We start from the raw sequence: 20,313 nt of genomic DNA, 5'->3' as shown, positions 1-20,313 counted from the left end.
ACAGTTAAGAGAGTCAACCAGGAGATAGATTTATTCTGTTACACAGGACTGACTTAGAGAATATATTTTCCAAATAAGACCAAAAAACCATGGCAGGACCTTTAACAGGCTACCCTTGAAAGAAGTGCTCAAAAAGTTAATTAATATTACATACTCAGTAGGGCTTCACAGGCAAAGTACAGCTTAACACAAATATCCATCTCAACCATACCAAGTCTCAGAGAATGGTGTGGTTTCACCACCGTCTGCAGGTTTACCCAAATGTGCAAAGCTGACACAAACATACTGTGTTCTTTCATGCCTGAATGCAATATGCTAGCTGAAATACCCATTGTTTGTAGAAGCTCTCCCCGAAGAAGATAAATACAATTTCACTCAAGTGAATGAGGTGGCTGGATTTATGCCAGGAACTAGGACAAATGTGTTTTGATAATACCCAATCTAAGCCTCCCCTTCCTCAACAGATCAAAAACAGAAGCAGATGAAAAATCCCATTCTCAATCCAAAATTCAGGGGTATTTTGCCTAAAGTTTTTTCCTGATCCCGTCTTTAGGAGGAAATTCAGATCCATTCACACAGAGAATCTGGACATAGTCAACTCAATAATAACTGAAATACTACATACACCTTTACCTGGCCTTCTCTACTCCTGACAGGGAAAATTCATTTCAGTGTTTATCCTTCTTTCTAATATATAACTGTGATTGATATTACTTCAGATCAGCACACTTTTCCTTTAGCTTTATTTTTATACTGCATTCTTTAACTTTGTGAAGCTTATGTGTATTTATAAACTTTACCCTGAAACAGCTATGATGCATCCACATACTCACCAAATTTCCACTAATGTATTTATTTTTCCCTTTGTCTCAAAACCAGAGTGTTAAATAGCTACCATTTTTGGAACCATATTTTCAGTGTAGTGACTATAAGGGTGCTTCTCCCAAAGGTTAGTACTAGAAACAATTTTTTCCTCTATTTTCTCAAAAATACAACTTCAGAGGATTCTGATTTCTAAAAGAGAATTATATTCAGCTGTCAAAAATTTAAAACCATTAAGAGTTCATTTTACTAACTCCAAGCATATTTTTGAACACTATTCTTATAAGGAGACCGCTTTCTACTGAGTAAAGCATCACCTCTCTTTAGGCTCACACGTTACCTATTCTTAGAGCTCCTGAATCCAAACTACAAACTTTCCCCAAAGCAGACAGGATGTCAGAGGCTGGTCCCAACATGTAAATCCATCCAGGAGCCACCTTGGAAGTAACCAAAAATCCTTAAAGATAGGAGAAATACAGTAGCTTTAAGTGGGTTGGAGTCACTGTCTCTCAGCTTCCTAAAGCAGCTTCTTCTAGACTAAGGGGAGCTCGACCCTTCAGAAAGTATTCAAGTCCATCAGGACATAAGAATAGATGAGGAAAGACTGTTGCCACATTGACAGCCTTTCTGAAAAGGAAACAAACAAACAACCAGTCCCCCTCCCACCAGATTTCACTTGTTAGTGAAGAAAAAGAAGAAACAAGGAATTGTGTTTAAAGCATAAGATCACACCGAGATAGTTTCGTTTAGTTTGTTCACGGTTGTTTGTTATTCTTTTTTTTTTTTTTTTAATGAACCACAAAAGAAGTCAGCGCACCTCCCGAAGGACTAGAAACCGAGTGCTGCACAGAGGGGGCAAACAGCCTCGTCTCCCACTCCTCCCTGTCCCGTTCCCGCAGAAGGCAGCGGATCCCGGCGCCGCGCCCGGCGGTTCCCGAGCCGCGCTCGCTCCCCCGGGGCTGCGCGCACCCCCGCCGGGACACACGGGCAAAGAGTTTCCGTGTCACCTCTGAGGGGGCAGTTAGTTACCTCTGGGCTCCTCACGGCAGCCTTTGCAGGAACATAGCCCCATGGCAGGTGACAGCGTCCCTCGCAGCCCCAGCCAGCCCGCTCCCTGCCAGGCGGGGCCGCCTCCAGCATCCCTGGCAGCGGGGCGGGCAGCCGGGCCCGGGCTCCTAACAGGCTACGCAAGGGCAGGTTGGTGCCCTGGAACTCCCCGCCTTTGTCGCCCGTATTTCCAGTCGGCCTCGAGGCAGAATTCAGCGCTTCGTGGCTCCCTGCCCGTTAAACTGCACCAGCTTATTAATTACAGTCGCCCTTTTGAAGGGGTGAGAGCCACCGGAGCCTGCTTTATGCGAGTGGCAGATGCTTGCTCTCAGATAGCCAGAGGGCAACAGACACCAAACGTAAACCTTCAGTGTGCATAAAAAGATACTAGAAAGACCATTTCACCTCTTGCAAAATTATGTCAGCACAGGACAGGGTCATATCACATCCCCCCACCACACTCCCCCTCAAGAGTAAATACTTCTCCATGTATCTCAGTCTCCACAGAGATACTGAGAGTTACAGGGACCTTGCATTCTTGCGAAGGTCAGCACTACTCCAGCAATATTCAGAAGGCTTGTTTAAACACTTACTTTTAATTGCATTAACCTAACTAAATCATCAGCCACAAAGACAAGATAAGAGTTTTGTTTTGGGATAAAGAAAGAACAACATCCCTAGAACAGATGTTCACTGATTCTCTAATCATTCAGTGCTTGTTTTCTAGACCCCACAGCACTTCACTTAACCGAGCAGGGACCCTGCTTATTGAAGATCCAGTGCCCAGGCGCAGCAATGCCCTAAGCACTGCAGCATAGTTGCACAGTTTGTTTTATACATCAACTCACAGGCAAAGCAGGTGCCTTTGCAAAGCTTGGATCAAGTGTTAAGAGTTAGATGTCACAAGCAAGAGACTGACAAGCAAGTCTTCTCCAGGCTGAACACTGCAGAAGAGTACATTCTTTGATTGCAGTGTACAATGCACAAAAATTAGAGTGTGGGTGGGAGGGGAGAAAGCTACACAACTAAAAGTTTGGGGGCTGAGCAAAGTAACAAGGACCTACATCTTTGAATACAATTAAAATACCAGAAACAGCCTGAACCCAAGACCTGATGACAATCCGCAGCTCCTGCTCGCAATATATATCCCAGCCTCAAGACTGAACCAGTTCTTCAAAAGGGACTTCCATGAGATAAAATGAATACCCTAAAGGACAGATGCCTACCGGGTCTCCCACCATCTAAAATAACAACAACAACAAAAGACTATGAGAATGTTCTACAGAGAGGTCCTCCTGCAGAGTATTCTGCTGTTAACTGCACGCTTGAGCAATCCCAGATCATGAGCATTCGTTAGTTAGCACAAAAAACCTAACCAAAACCCAATCCCACACAGGATGGAAGATGGACAGGGCAGGAAAACCTTCCCATCACCGCCAAACATTTAAGAGGAAATTCAAGATATTCTTGCAGAAGAGCTGAAAGAAATACATTGCTCTGGCTTTGCTGGTACCAACTTGTTCTCCTTGGAAAGATGTGTGAGAACTCAGTTGTTTTGTTGAGCCTCTAAACTTGTCAGGTAATGCCAATAGCTGACAGCTGCTTGGAAATCCACCTCTTGTGCAAAGCACTACCTTCCCCTTGTAAAGCAGCAGACACTCTTTCTTCTTGGCTAGAGGGTGATCTGATCTCAGAGAAGAGGCATGTAAACCACCTGCTTGAGGGGCTGGACACTCTCCTGGCAACACTCCTGCATTTCATTTTAAAACAAACTCCAGGCAGCCCCCAGCAGGGGTAAGTTTTCCAAGTTCAGAATACCCAAAGTATTTACTAATGGCACTGCCAGATCAGTGGTAGATAAAACGTATGGAGATAGCACCCTGCTCTCCAGCTGTTCCAGCCTGGCAGTCAAGCCTGCTCCATGGGGAAAGTTACTAGATGTTATATCTTAGAGAAACCCCTGGACTACCTAGAAGTTACTGAAATTTGAGTATTTAAGAAGTTTTAGGACTACTACGTACATCATCTCACATGGACAGACAGAGGCTGATGTGGGGTTAAACACACATGCATGTTTTAGAGAAGGTGACAGTTTCAATAAAGCATATCAAGAATTTTTGTCTTTTTATTACCGAAACATTATAATTCTAAACTCTCCTTATTTTCACAAAGTATTTGAAAAACTGACAAAAAATGTGTCTTCCATTAGATTATGTGACATTACCTGAAGGAATTAAAAGGTCCCAGATGAAAACAGCTGAGATTTATTTACTGCAATAACCATCATCATGTATTTAAAACAACAATCTTCAGGTGCATTCATTGCAAGAGGAAGGCAGAACCTCTGATGTGACACTATGTCCACATGGTAAGGATATTACCCAAGAGCATCACTATATAAAATGGAGTTCAAGAACACTTAGTTCTTCCCTCAGTTTTGCTCTGGATGGCAATACTAATTACAGTGAAGTTCAGCAATAAAACAAGCCAATACTGACAGCTTTCAGGAAGCCATCCAAAGCTTGCATATATTTATATGCAACTATCCACACTTTCAATTTCACAGCAAAATACAAATTTCATCCAAAACAAGACAGTTCTTCAACACTGGTTCATTCGAAAACAATTTTTAAAGAATTATTCATTTAAGAAAAATCTTCATTGCACTGGTGACTTATTGATATGTTTGTGTCAGTCTTGAGTGTGAAAAAATACACTCAGGAAACACAAAACTGGGGGGGGGGGGGGGAGAAATCAGAGCTAAAGCGTTGTTCATTGAAAATTCAACCAAAGAAGTGGAAGTGAAAATGTGATTAAGTCAGAGCTGTAGTCTCTAATAAAGTAAAATACTATAACCACTATCTCTTTGATAAAACCGCTTTTCTAATCTCAAAAATCCATATAAATAATGTAAACTAGGACATTCATGCTCTGCTTACCTTCAGTGCACTTTGCAGATCATTTGTGCTCTCTAAAGCTAAAATGACAAAGTTTCCTAAAACTTAACCCAGTATGTGTCTGTTGTCAAACTCACTGCCAGTCCAAATCCTGCCAGACAGAAGTAGCAGGGGATCAGGCTAGCAGAGTGTAGCCATACAAACCAGACACCTTTTTTTTTTTTTGGGGGGGGGGGGGAGGGCGCAGTCAAGATTAAAAAAAGGGGCATTTTGAAATAACTGATTTGTGAGATGGAGGAGTCCTATCTCTAGATCTATCATTCCATGGGAAATTGAAGATTATTCAATGGCTAAAGCACACTTAGTTTCTCTTTTGAATGCTGTCAGATACAGGCAGATCATCTCAGCTAATGAAGTGCAGAACTGACACCCAAATCTTTTGGCTAAATATAAAGGCAAGCCTAGAAACTCTCATCCTAGACCCTAATGTGTTGTTTGATAGAGGTACGAGGTCTGATATATAACCTGAAGGGTTTAAAGACTCAACACAAGATAATATCAGAGAGAGCCAAACCTGTCTGGGTTAAACAGAATTGAGACTTATACATAACTTTTAATATTATATAAAATGTATTTATATTTACATACAGAAAACTTCAAGTAGGTACCTGCAATAAGAAAGGTGGATATGCTTGCACTTTTCCAACAACAAAACCCCCTTACTCTGCAGTAAGATTTTTGAGGCTCATTTCTATTAATATATGTGACTCAGTCTATACAGCAGGAGCTATTCAGGGTGGGATTTCCGTAGTTCTTAACAATTTGACCTTCTAGATCCACGGTTAACTATGACTGTTTTCTCCTTAAACTGCACACACCAACTTTAGACTAGGCTTTACAAAATCAGGAGCTCAGAATTCAATGTCTAAATCTAGATTTCAAGTACTAAATCATTAGACTGATCTTTCAAAAACACTAAGTACTTAACAAGTCCCTGTAAAATGAACAATGAACTGGTGCAGACTGAGCGTTCTAAGATTTTCTGAAAAACTGATACACTTTGCACATTTTTTTCTCCAGCCATAGCTCTCAGCTTCACCATCTGAAATTCCTGATTTAAAGTTTACATCTTCTCCCATTTCTTAAGAAATAAAATAGTGAATTGGGTGCCACTGAAAAGGAAAGCTGACTGCTAAACACTGCTGTGTGAATATTGAACTTTCCTATTTCTGAACCAAGCTAAGGATCCGGAAACCAGAGGTAAAGACTTCAGTTTTAGTTAAGCCAACCACTTACGTTCTGAGGGAAAAAAACCCAACCAATGAAATTTAAAAAAAATACAGGATGGCAGAGGAACATGTTATTCTAGGTCAACTCCAGATGTGACAGATCACTGGTGGCTGATGGTATTTATTAGCATTCTCTTACGAGAAGATAAATGTTTTCTGTGATTCCCAAATGTGTCAGAGTTGCATCTCTAGAGCTGGACAAACATTCATTTTCAAAGTTTTTTAGACACAAGGACAGGATTATAAAGTTTAGGGTTTTTTCTCACCATCCCCTCCTCCCCGAAAGGCACAAACTGGTCTGAAGAACACTAATGTTGACACCACCTTGAATAGTTACAATTAAACAGGTGAACTGGGCTACAAAGAGAATGGATCAGAGCCAGCCAGTATGAAACATGCATTTGTGAAAAGCTCACAATTTATACTAATACCCATGCTCAAAATTCAGAATAATGTGTTAAAATTTTCAAGTTTGGCCAATATAAGCTTGTTTTGTCTGATCTGTAAAACTTTTTATACTATAAGCTTCCCCATATCAATCAAAAAAATCTACAAATCAAGGCAAACTTCCTGTTCACAAGTTAGAGCCTTCCTAAAATGAAAAATAAAACAAAAAGTTTACTTTTTATGAAAAGTCAGATTCAACATGGATTATTCCCATGATTTCCAAAATAGATGGTGAAGCTCAAGTAGAAGTGGCTTGCAGGGCAACACCCCGTGACTCTCCACTGAATTCCTAACAGCCACTGAACTCAGAAGAAAAAAAAGACTGTTTTGACACAGGTAGAAGAGTACATTACAAAACTCCCTTAAAGACCTATTACATCTCTTACAAGAGCCTAAAACTAGAAAGTGAGTTTTCTAGACTACTATTTATTAATAAAGTGACATACTACCTCCCCAAAGGCTTCTTTTCCTGTGAGAGTAGAAAAATATAAGCCATTCTCCCCTTTCAAGCCCCAGTCTCCACCATTCCCTGCGTCCAAAATCTCAACCCTCCAAAAACACACTTCTAGTACGTTTAATATAAATGGCAAAGAAAATGTTTTTGAAAACTCCAGTTCTCTGGGCTGCTAAGACTATGAAAAATAACCCGCTAAGAGAAGAATCATACCTTCATGGCTTAAAGGGAAAATTTATAGTTCATCTATTCTTCACAGAACACATTGGCACAGAAAACATGTAGATATATCACCAGACTGTAAGACAGGTGGGTACAGCATTAAAGTACACATTTTGTACTCACACACCGCCTTCTTCCAAGTGATATAACAATGCATTTCTGTTAGCCAGGCTAGGTTGGTTCGTAATAGGGCACAGTTCTGTTAAGAAAAGGCTTAAAGAAGAAAAAAAAACCCAAAAGGATCAAAAGTCACCTGGTTCTGTCAGGAATAATATATCAAAACATATGACTATGTCCTATTGAAGAGTTTCTAATCCAGAAAGAGTAAAAAGATACTGAGTTTATAAAAATTTCTTCTGAATTGACTAAGTCCATTAGCTCAGTTGGTTAGAGCATGGTGCTAATAATGCCAAGGCTGTATGGGCCGTTCACTTAAAGAGTTGGATTGAACTCCAAATATTCTGTCATTCTTCTCCCTCCTGTCACTGTAATTCCAAGAGAAGTTCAGTCATACCCTCTGACACTCCTATGACAATAATTTGCACTGGCATGTTGACATTTTTTCCATACCACTGGCCATACTTTAAGAGATACCCAGGTGTCCACTTTCTTTGTTCCTTCCCTTCAAATAATGACTCTGCAGCCTAACACACTTGTGAACTGAAAAAGGAATCCCACGAATTCTGATGGACCATCTGTTGTATGCAAAAAGCTCACAGCTTCCCATACAAATTCAAAACAGAAGAATTTTAGGTGCAAGCATCAACAAATAAAGAAAGCTTGGTTGTAAATTCCAATAGAGCTTTAGCCACACTGTGCTAGGGAGTATATCCCCAGGTTTTCGCTTTGCAGGTATTATCAAGCTCTTTAGGGTTCTGGAATTGAAGTACCAAGGAAGCATGAAAAAAAAAATCTCTGAATAGTCAAGCCTTACACATGGACAAAATCCCTTCATAATGAATCTTTTGCAACTGGTCCCAGCAAAGCTGATGTCCTTACTGTTCCATTTTTGTCAATAGAAAGGCAGTGTTGATTAGAGTGCTGGGGCAGTTCTTAGTGCTGTGCTTTCATTTCTTTCAGCATCAGGTAAACACACTGGCTGACATCAGCAACTCTTACCCGGCACTGCCATGGATCCATAGCTGCTCGTGCACAGTTCACACTGACTTATAGCCCAAAGGGGAAGATAGTGAAGAACATAGATTATAAGAAGCACAGTTCTAGCACAAATACCTGAATGAATCTTGCTCCCAAGAGCACTTTAAACTGCTGTAAAAAGAACCATTTCCTAACAGATCCCAGTGTACACAAAGAGCTGACAGCCTACCACTAACATATGTAAGCTTTTGCACTTACTAACTGCAAAGAACCCTTGCTGCTAGAAAAAAAGGGAGGATCTGCTTTGGCTCAGAGACACATAACTCTGGCAGAATTTTAAGCTAATGGTAAGAAAGTCTGACCTCGACAGAAAGTACCTGGATTCCTAAAGTCTGGGATGCCTTGCTGGAGGTGGTTAAGAAATAACCACCTTATTTAATCATATTTTTATCAAAAACCACAGCAGAACCCTGTGATGATGATGGAATTACAACTGAAGGCAAAACATCTTTCCAAGAGGAAACAACTGTGACCTCAAAGCACTACTAAGGGAGGACACTGAATTCCTTCTCACCGGTCCTCCCCAGTCCCTGTGTATTCCTGTTAGTAAGATAGTCACCCTACACATCCACAGCCATAATTATGACATTTTCCACAGACTTCCACCAGCTTCAGAACAAAGGCTAAGGTGATTAAAATTTCTCTTACCAAGCATGATTATAAGCGTAAAATTTTAATTTTTGTTAACTTTCTCTGTTCCTTGCTCTGACGTGTTTGGGTCACAGAGCTAACTAAAGATCTATCTCCTTGCATGTTCTTCAGTATGAGCAACACATGGCACTTTTGATCCGTGTCCAAGACCTATAAGGACACAAGGGCAAAAATAAGTCACTGAACCCTGGCCTATCTACTCAAAATGGACCACAGATGGACCACAGGAAACTTAGTCTGGAAAACATCTTCTGTTGACAAACCTCCCCCTCCACCCCCTTCGAAGGCATCATTTTGACTCCCTGATTCATATACAAACCACATGCTGTAAAAGCAGAGTCTTGATGGCCTCTGTGGAGCAGAAGGATGCTCAGACCGTACTGATCTTTGTAGACACTTTTATCTGTGTTATTAAAAGTAATCTTTCTCCTCATTACACTAATATGCCAGTACAGGCTTTCTTTTGATGTAATTATATTGGGACAGCATTCCTAATGTAGACGAGGCTCTTCATCTCTCAAGTGAGCAGCTGCCAGTGTGCTGATAAATCCCTGTATTAAAATCCATAACCCCAAATCCAGGGAAGCACCACATTTTGTACAGTTATCCTTCAATGCAAATAATATATGGTTGTGTATAACAGGCTTTCCTAATTGCCATACAGACATTCCCTTTTAAAACTATGTACTTTTGACTTCACAGCTCTCTTCTTTGTTATATTAAACTCCTCCTGCCCCTTCCCTCAGGTTTTCATGACTGACAGTTGGTGATTAAAAGCAAACCCCAGAACTAATAACAATGCTTCATAAATCAAAGATTACACAGACCATCTTTGATACCACATGGAAGCATGGATATCAGCATCTTTTTAAGTGGACTTCGCTCAGATGAGCAACGGTGTCTGGCTGAGATTCAAAGACAGACTTCGAAAGAATGTGTGTGCACTGCTCTGAGCACCTACTAGAACAGAGACAGAAGACATAAACTTGACCAAGTGAACACAGAGTCTGTTAAAAGAAAAAGCTCTATAATTATGGATGAACTGTAGCCTCCTAATGGAAGAAATAATTAATTTCAATTAGAGTGCTTGAAGAAAGTTGGGAAGATTAAGCTCATCAGAACGTGCTACACTAAATAAATCAGTCCTGATTCCAGTTGCCCCACTACCTTTAGACAACAATACCTTGAGCAGAGCCCCTGTGATGGGTGCTGAAGAGATGCCGTGAAGCTTATAATGAACTTTAGAGAATAAAGTTGTTGTAATGCCAATAAATCCAACACGGATTAGCCACACTGCCATAATGTACTCAGCACTCATCCACTCCCTCTAGTGAAACTATACCTGGATACCTACCACAGAGAGTTAAAACTATTCCCAGTAGAAAACAAACACACACAAAAAAACCAAAACAAAAAACCAACCAAACAAAAAACCCCAAACCCCATCAACAACAGAAAAATAAAACACAGACATGCTGGTTAGTAACTACGTCTATCAAAACTGTCACGATACCTCTCTTTAAGCCCAAAAAGTTTAACCACATCAACAGGCTATGGTCAAGTTACTCAAATTCAGTGGAAGTAACTTCTCTACAGAGCATAAAGCTATCAGGAAGGAGGAATTGCTCCCAGTGTCCTGAAACGCATGTAAATCCAGTATCCAAGCATCTACAGGATCCTACCTGTCAGAAGTGCTTGTATTACAAAAAAATACTGTATCTAGACATGCCAAAGATTCCACCTCCATCCCTTAATTAACAATTTCTTTGAACAACAGTAATTGATGGAGAAAGACACTAATATTATAATTGATTAATTTTCAAACACAAAATTAATTCCTGTGAAGTAATATTCTGAAGACAAACTGAAGTAATAACACTGCATATGGTTCATTCTTTAATGTGATTAGCATCAGTATTTCTCTTGGCTACACCAGGGAAACTAAACTGTTGTGCTTGTTTCATGTTCTACCATTTTTCGTGACACAGTAGTTCCTCAGAGTCTGAATTTTCAACAATTCAGACCAATTTGTTTCCCCTGTGGTAACTTGCATCTTTTAAATTTTATTCAAAAATGTCAAGACCAAGAGGGACCTGTGAGATGACCTGCGTAACACAGGAGAATCTTACGAGCAGCTTCAGAGTCAGGCAAATATTTTGTGAGCAACCAAGCAGATAGGACCCTAACCAGGGGTAAGGCTAAGTAGAGGCATGTGCACAGGATAATCTGAAAATCATTAAAAAGAAGTATATAAGTTACTTCAACACCCCACTCTCACACCTAATCAGTACGTCAGATATACACAAAGTAGCAGACTAAAGAAAGCTTTTACAGTAACATCAGGTTCTTGTTACTTTACAGCGTGATGATTTGTTTAACAAAGTCTAAGTCTTATTTTATGTCCTCTCCATCATATTTCCTCCTCCTACCTATGAAATTCAGAAAGCCCAGTGCAAGTTGGTTCTCACTGATAGCACACTAGTTATCCCTAAAGCCATAACAAACACAGAGGGGATTTTGCCTGTGAACCCTCCCTCACAGGTGTTTGACAGTGGGCCAGCTGCCACTTCCAAGTGGCATTAGTGCACCAATTATAAACACCCCAGATAGTTTCCCAATTATATTTTCTTCTAGGTGCTGGATCAGCACATTATCAGCTTTGCAGCCACTCTTCCCACAGCCACTAGTACTGCATGGGATTGTTGTGATCCAAGAGCAGGACTTAGAACTCAGCCTTGTGGAATCTCATCCTGTTGGCCTCGGCCCATCGATCCAGTCTGTCCAGGTCTTCTGCAGAGCCTTCCTATCCTCCAGCTGATCAACACTGCCACCCAAATTAGTGCCTGTCATCTGCAAACATACTGAGGGTGCACTTGATCCCCTTGTCCAGATCATTGACAAAGATATTACACAGGACTGGCCCCCAAAACTGAGCCCTGGGAACCCAGCAAGCGACTGGCCAGCAGCTGCATGTAGCACCACTCCCCACCACTCTCTGGGCCCGGTCATCCAGCCAGTTTTTAACCCAGCAAAGAGTGCACCTGCCCAAGCCATAGGCTGGCAGCTTTTCCAGGAAAACAGTGTGGGAGACATTATCAAAGGCTTTACTGAAGCCCAGGTAGACAACCTCATCCACTAGGCAGGTCACTTGGTCTGTAGGTACTGTAGGGACACACAAAGTAAAGAATATGAAGTTCAAATAAAAGGCCTGATCCCACAAGACTTACAAGGTCAACTCACCTCAGTAAGATTATTAAGGTGGTGAAATATTTGTGGGGCAGGCACCTAAGCAGTAAACTTTTAGCTTGATGTTTTGTTTTCTTTATGCTAAGGTTGACTTCTAATACTTATTTCATTACCACTAGAACTTGGTGTGTGCTGTGAACTAGCACATTGGCATATATCATGTGCCTTATTTTATTTTACTTTATCATGCTAGCCTACGAGACTACTTTATTAGCCTCAGGGACCCCAGACATTGCATAAATCTTGTGAAGAATTCATCCTAGGAACACAGCTGCTTCTGATGCTGAAAAAAGCTTAACCTATAACAGCAGCACCAGAGCACACAAGCTGCAAGGTGGCATTGAAAATCTGATTTTTGACAAACTAGCAAGAAATATAGAGATGGCATTACGTAACTGATCGTGTTGACAGTTTTATAAACATATCTTATGGAACAAAGCTGTTTCTTGCACCAAAATACTCAAAAAAACCATCTACTAACTACACATGCCTTAGGACTTAATATATTATCCTCAAGGCAGAATATTCAATAGCAGAGCTCACTCTGGAAGGTCTCAGCAGGAAGTATTCAAAATCTTACCTAATTTGCACTAAAAGGACAACCTGGGGGGATCAAATTGTGCCTTGTAGATTCCAGTAGCAACGTGCCATCATGCTACAAAGCCACATTTCTATACCCAAAGGGCAGCCTACACAAAATGCTATGCTGTATTTGTCTTTCAGGAATACAGTGGGTTAAGGAAAACTGCTCAAGAATGGTCAGAGGTTATGTTTTAATGATCTGCACTAGCAGAAAGCCCTATTCATGAAACTTCTTAAGCCTCATGATCCTTTCCCAGCAGGACTTATGCTATTGCAATTGAAGTTGTGAAAACCATCATTCTTGTTGAAAGTCAGCACGTGCATTAAAGACAGCTAGATGCTACTGTTCAGGGATCAGATGCAGAACTTCTCCTGGAACGCAAATTCCAGGACAGCAGAACAAATGTATGCTGTCACAGCCCATTTCCAGTTCTGCTTTCAACTGCCCAGGGCCTGAGAGCACTGAGGGATCAAACACAATAAAACAAAAGCAGGATCTTGTTTATTTCACAAAGCAGGATCATTGCTTGCCAAATGCAAACATAAGCCTTGGGCACTGCATACACTAGGGAAAAAAAAAAACAAAGTAAAAAACAATTTACAGACTGCAGGTGCCTTCTGATGCCCTTCAAGATGTTTTAAGTTGATAAGGTAAGGTAAGCCAAAACATCCTTAACTATCAGAGAGTCTCACAGCCCTCAGGGGAAAAGAGCTGTGAGGGAGCCTAATAACCTTTCTGTACAAAAGTCTGGATGAAGTCCGAAGACCTTCACCTGCAGTGAGTCATCACCATAAGTAGGCAGAAGTGTATTGGTCAAGCTGCAGGGATACACCACTGGACTGAGCACAACACTGTTGAAATCAGTAAATTACATGAATTGAGAGCAGAGTTCAGCCTTTTTTTTTCATGTTCTCTTCTCAGAAGAATTCAGTGACATGGTAGAGAGAAAGTACAGATCAGGAAATCAGTAAGAGATGCCTTGCTTGCAGAAGACTTCAGTTGTTAGTGTATAGTATCTGCATGAGAGAAATGAGGGCCTCCACTAACTTATTCAAATAACAGTTGTTCAACTGGAATGCATTTGTAAAACAAGCCTAGAAATATTGACAGCTGATTGAGACTTTTTCTGATGCAAATTTCTGATGCAATTATCAAATTCTGGACAGGCCACAAAAGCTGTTTTTTTCAGCTGGATAAAATAGTTTCAATATAATTAGGAAAGGAATAGCCCTAAGGAAAACAATTAGTATCTTTTGGCAAACACCAATTCTTTAAAATAGGAAAAGTCTCAAACTTATTTTTCAAAATATGCATCAAGCTCAGAATGGGGAAAGGAGAGAACAGTCAGACAGATGTCACCAAATAGCCAGTAACCCCCAGATCAGTATGTTAACCTGAAACAATGGAGAGCTAGGTTCAAGTGGTTTTCCCACATAGTCATTACTGAGCATAGTATTGGTTTGACAGGCTGGGCAATAACAATTTGAGGGAACTCTTGCTTGCTGACTTCTTCTGAGGAGACACCAATGAACGAAAAAGAGTAGCTAATTTCCTCTAGGAGGATCAACTCACACTCCAGTGATTCAAGACACGCCATAACCGGCAGCAAGTGTCCAAGCAGAAGCTGGAAAGAACCAGCACCATCTAGTGCTCAGGAGAGACGGAGCAAGCAGAACATATAGAAAGAGGAATGCACCAACAACTTTCAGGCAGAGAAGTGCAGGATACACTTTCAAGGAGACTGAAACTGCACTTGAACATAAAAAGAGACTCTGCAGCTGGCAAAAGACAAGGAGATGGACCTGGCACTATCTTAGTGCTAAGACTTTATTACCTTAAAGGTCTTTAACCCAAGCTATAAGGCAACAATGAACGACATTTTATAGACTGTAACTGCAAAGAAGGCATGCAATTTTGTCATTCTGGGCACTCCTTTGGGAAGACAGTTTAGAAAGGATATTATATGTTTCTCCCTTCTTAATTAATGGAAAAATCTATCTCTTTTTAAACTGAAAGATTGAAAAAGTTATCTCTTTTGGTGACATAGAGATAATTGCATGCCCTCAGCTGCACTCCAGACATCTACACTACTAAACACAGATTAGACAGGGCCTTCCACTGCAAAACCAATACCACCAGTGTTCTTGTCCAGGTCAATGCAATGCCATGGACATTGTGGTGTCTGCAGCTCTCACTTGCTAAGTGTTTCCATAGTGCACTGCTGCAACTACATTGTCTTAGTCTTTCTAGTAGGACCCAGAACTACTTTATTTGGTTCCCATTTCCCTAGTCAATATCCTGAGTGCCAAATCACAGAAATCTAAATATAACTCTCAAATATCAACATCATCACATATTCAGATATGCACAGTCAGTTTTCAGCTGTAGACTTCAGGAGAAAATTACCAGCAGCAAACTCAGTTTCCTGCTGTTAGTTAGAATTACAATTTACACTGAATAATAGAGAACATGGAATGATTTTTAATGTATGAATTTCTAATTTCCCCTCCAGGTATTTTAATTACACACCATCTCAACAGGAACAGAGATAAAAAGGTAACAAACATAACTTAGTTGGTGTCAATCACCTGAGACACAGAAGATTACCACAGAGCAGACAGCTTTGTAGGCATCATTCAACCTACTGGCACAAGACAAACAAGCTGCCACTCCCAACTTCTCTGTAAGACACTGTTAACAACACTAACAGACCTCTACAGAACAAATAGAAAACAATTACTGTCCCTATAAGAGTTCGGACTCCCACCTTCTGATTCTGCCTTTCTTGATTTCCTTCTTGTTATTTAGCACAATGAAGGCAGTGAAGTAGCTTCTACATAAACCCTGCAGAAGTTCCTGGATGAGGCATTTTACTTTGCTGCAGCCTAACTTCTGGCATAATGCAACCACTGGTCCATCTTTAAAAGAGTCAGTATTAAATGCAAATCCTTTTTGTAGGGCAAGTTGCCTATACTGAGCTCAGCCTTTATAACTAACTGAAGACCATGTCATAGAGATCTGACTTGTCAAGTTTTGAAAATAACCTTCTATATGTGAATCAAGTATAGGCAATCATTTGTGCTCTGGCTGAGTCTGCAAAAAGACCAAGATAACAATTATGAAGAGGACTGAACTGCCTCCCTAAAAAGAGAATTTGTGGTATAACTCAAGTGGAGCACAAAATGCAACCATTTTTTCTCAGGCTTAGTTGGATTGACCTGAAGTCCAGCTGGTCTGAAAACTTTTTACAGTCATAAGAGCTGAAGTGAGAGATATGATTAGATATTTGGAAGAACCCAAGAAGAAAGGAAGAAAGCAAGATCAAACCCTCCAGCAGCGGTTTCCAGTTTAAATAAAATTAAACTTATTACAGAACTGCACTCACAGAAAGTCTCAGCTAAGAGCTGTGATTGTTCACCTTGGCATAAAGCACTATGGCAAGAAACAGGAACTAGCTATCATCAGTGACAAGGAGACACTAAGATGTGTACCATGAGTTTTGGTCAGGAATTTCTCAGGCTGCTTTCAACCATAACATAGCAGTTTGTTAAAATAGAAAAGGATACATTTTCTTTGGACAACAGCATTACTCTAGAATGATTGCACAGTAAAAATGAACAAAAAATATTCCCCAGAAAAGAACCCAAACAAACAACAAACAAAAACAAAGCCCCCAACAAACCAGTAGTCACTGAGGGCACTTGGCCACTACACAGGTGACAAATTTAGGTTCCTGGTCTAAATCCAGTGAAACAAATTTGGGTTTGCTGCACTACAGGTGAGGATGTTAGCCAAAGAGGTACCAGGTAATCCATAGAAAATTTCTTGTTCGTGTTTCTATTTTCTTTCTCTTACTCTCCATCAAATCCATTCTGAAGTAGAATGTCCTCAAAAGTCATCAAATTTTCTACAAAGAAAAGCTATTCTCCAAGCAGTTTGTAGCAACCCTTGCCACACCTATCAAAACACAACACTTTTCCCCTAACTTCTGAACCTTTTTGCCACTTCCTTCCTGGACTCTGAAAACCTTATGATAACAAGGAATTATCTCTGACTGCAGAGAAACTTGAGCACCTCATAGTGCTGCAAAAACTAGGGAATAAAACTAGGCAGACCATTTGCCATAAGACATTAATTAAATACATCAGTTTCCTAAAAGGTGAGACTTCAGGAGCATTTAAGTCATCAATATTCCTTCAGACATTTTCAGAGATTAATCCCTGTGGCTTCTTACACATTGCATTACACCATCCCGAAGTGCACTGTAACCCCAGACTAACACTAGGTTGTTTTGTAGCCCCTAGTAATCAGTCAGCTGCTGTTAATGTTGCCAGATTTAAGACCCCTCTCCCAGGCAACATACAGTTGGTTATTTCTATCCATAAATACCAGCTGCTGTGGGATAATTACTTTGCATCTGACCTCATACTACCCTGATAATTTTATAAAAATATCCCCCCACTTGCTAATTTGCACTGGAGTATGAGAGCAACTTGAGGGCACATTATTTTACTCTGCCATTCCACTTTGAACTTCTAGCTATGACAGAGGAAAGCATGCATGGGTTAAAAAGGGTCCAGAAATTTAGAGAGTTCCCCCCCATCAAAAAAGGGATAGAGAACATATTTCAGGAAGTCCTGTCACCAGATCTAACACTGGTTTGACTGTAGAACTGTTTTGCAGTCTCATGTCCCTAGTTAACCCTTCTCCCAGCTGCTCTATACAGCTTAAAAATGAACTTGATGAAACATGAATAATACACAATGCCCATCATTAGTTCTTGTTACTCAGCAGAAAATCAATACATGCTCTGTTACAGCACAGGACATGCTGTTACTCTAGTCCCTGCACTCTGAGGGAATAGCTCCCACAGTCCAGCTTTACACAGCTTGCAGCAGAGGAAAGGTGGGAAGATCCCACCAACAGTTCCACAACAAAGACGCTGAGAGCCTTAAATATTGATTACAAAATAAATTTTTGGAGGTAACTGGTACCACAGACTTGGCTGGTATCAGCTCTAGGAATGTTTTAACAATGCTGCACTCCATTCTTAATTTTATTAGTTAAAGCTCTGATGTTTACTAGCACAGTAAAATCCCATATCTATATTTACAGGTATCAAGTGTACCTGTATTCACAAAGTCCCAAACTTAGTTAAGACAACTTAAAAATTCTCATCATCCCTATAGAAACCATAGAGTTCTAGCTTACAGTGAGAGAACTGAAGCACAGTTAGGCAGAGGTATGATCATGGCCATTCATCCAACACAGGCACATAGGAAATGATGGAAAATAAACATTAGGGTCCAGCAAGATCATTTGTGCCCCCCTTCCTATCTGGCATCCATTTGAGAGCAGTTCACTATGTGGGTGTTCTGCAGGCTGGCAGCCACACAGAACACGGTCATTTCAGAACACGTGCAAAAAAGAAAGGGCATTTATGCCAAAACCAGCACAGAATAAATGTACTGTGAACAAAACGGGGAACTCTTCAGGCCACATTCTCCAGTGACGTCTGTGCCAATCACATTCTGTATTGACTGGCTATTTATAGCATTTTTCAATACTTGCTATCCACGTAGCAACTAGGTTTGCTACAAACATGAATGGATTAACTCCCCAAGTTAGGGAAAATATCTTCATTTTGCAGACAAGTCAGTGGAACACTAAGACTGAATTATTTTTCCAGGGAACACATAAAAGGGCAATGTCAAAACCACAAGCTGAACACAAATGTCCTGGGATTCACAACTATGCTGAACAGTGTAACTTTTGCCACCCTTCTGCATAGCCTCTATGAAGTAGCCACATGGAACTGCTTTACTAAGTCCACTGAAGCAACAGCTACCTGCAGTTTAGCACAATCTTTTGCAGCCTACAGTAATGCAGCCTGACAGGTTGAGCAAGACATGCAGAATGACTGTATTCCCACCTAGAACCAGAGCAAGAAACCCCCTCCAAACAGAAAAATCAAGGAGCATTATGCATCTCAACTACCATGAAATGAAAATGAGGTACCACAGCAGCATTTTTATCCAAAACAAAGAACACTGTGTAATCTGTCAAGTCCCATTTCCCAGCCTCACTAGATAATCTGGTGAGTGTATCAGAACACTTAGGAGTGAAATGATCAGTACAATTCGATTATCATTAATGAGAATTGATGGGAATAAAGTGATGTTATGTTGAAAGCACTAAGAAATGCTGGCATACCTGGGGTAATTTCAAAGAGATGTTTTCCTGGTTCATCAGGATTAGGTGGCAGCTCATTCACCTGATTGCCTTGCAGTAATATCAAACCCTGTAAGGGATACAAGCATTAGTGAAAAGGGAAAAGCCACCAAAAGAGTAAAGAAAAAATGATATGATATGTAGCAATTTCAGAGCCCAACTTCTTTCCACATTTCTGAGCAAGAAAAGATTAAGCTGATCATGCTTTACCTGTCCTTTCTCTGGACACTTTTGGTCAAACACTCTTTCCTCTGGGATAACAATACTCTAAGCATGTGGAGGTGATTCTCCTTGGTTTCCATAACTAATTATCCTTTGCAATAATTTTGTCTCACATTACATCTACTCTTCCTTCATCCTTTAATTTCAGGTTGCAGCATGAAACTTCAGTCACCAACAAGATGGCTTAAATTCTATTGTTTATCTTTATTTCTGCAATTGAATAAAATGAACCATTTTCCAGAGATCCTCAATACACAGAAGTTCCCAGGGAGATACTGGAGGAAAGCAGCTAATTCAGGTTTGCAAAGCAGTGGACTACCTTTTATCCCAGACTATAGTTTCCCTAAAGGAAACCTGAGCCCCTTTACTTCCCAAGTTCAAATGCTGCCAATATTCAGCTTCATTTCCACTTTGAGCCCAAGCATAATTAACACACTCTATTCCAGTTTGGGAATTCTGCATAGTTGGTGACATAGTATCTTCAAAGTGAATAAAGTCCTCTTCATCTGTGTAAAGCTGAAAAAGAGATCACAGGGAGTTCTTGTCCAGAAACATGAGTGGAACAAGCATTTAATCTTTGACATTTTAAAGGGTTTCCAGTTAACATTCTTCAGCATATACTCACAGTAAGGTAGACAAAAGGCAATAAGAACTGGAACTCTCAAGAGTTAAGCCATGAATGGGGTAATGAGGAGTTCCTACTCATGCATTGAACTGACCTGGAATGGAAACTGGGTTTTAACTAATAAAAGACAACTCATCATAGGACCTTTGAAATCGTCTCAATAAAATAAGCCAGATGTGTTAATTTTCATTCCAACTATTATGGTGTAACTTCTATGGCTTTGCTCCCTGGGAATACATTTTCCTCAACATGCTTTGTTCAGAAAACTACTAAAATTGCCCAAGGAGCCAGCTTGTATTAAATGTAAAGGAATTAAGTTTTACTCTTTTCTTTGAACATAGAACATTCAAAAACTACTACAAAATAAAATACCACAACAGTAATGCCTGAGATGGAAAATACTTCGGCTAGGAAATAAG

The 20,313-nt window shown here is 40.3% G+C and overlaps 1 protein-coding gene across 2 annotated transcripts in view; it reads right to left on the bottom strand.

The window, feature by feature from the left end:
- The window catches only part of ARHGAP22 (Rho GTPase activating protein 22), a 142,775-nt gene that overhangs the window by 97,547 nt on the left and 24,915 nt on the right, over positions 1-20,313 (bottom strand). For both annotated transcript variants that reach the window (XM_051800107.1, XM_051800108.1), the window contains exon 3: positions 19,030-19,117. In XM_051800107.1, the coding sequence (XP_051656067.1) occupies positions 19,030-19,117 (88 nt within the window). The remainder of the gene's footprint in view (positions 1-19,029; positions 19,118-20,313) is intronic.

Source organism: Manacus candei, unplaced genomic scaffold, assembly GCF_025592945.1.
Source record: "Manacus candei isolate 608988 ecotype Guabito, Panama unplaced genomic scaffold, ASM2559294v1 h1tg000050l, whole genome shotgun sequence".
Classification (NCBI taxonomy): domain Eukaryota; kingdom Metazoa; phylum Chordata; class Aves; order Passeriformes; family Pipridae; genus Manacus; species Manacus candei.
This window is presented reverse-complemented; position numbering and strand designations above follow the sequence as displayed.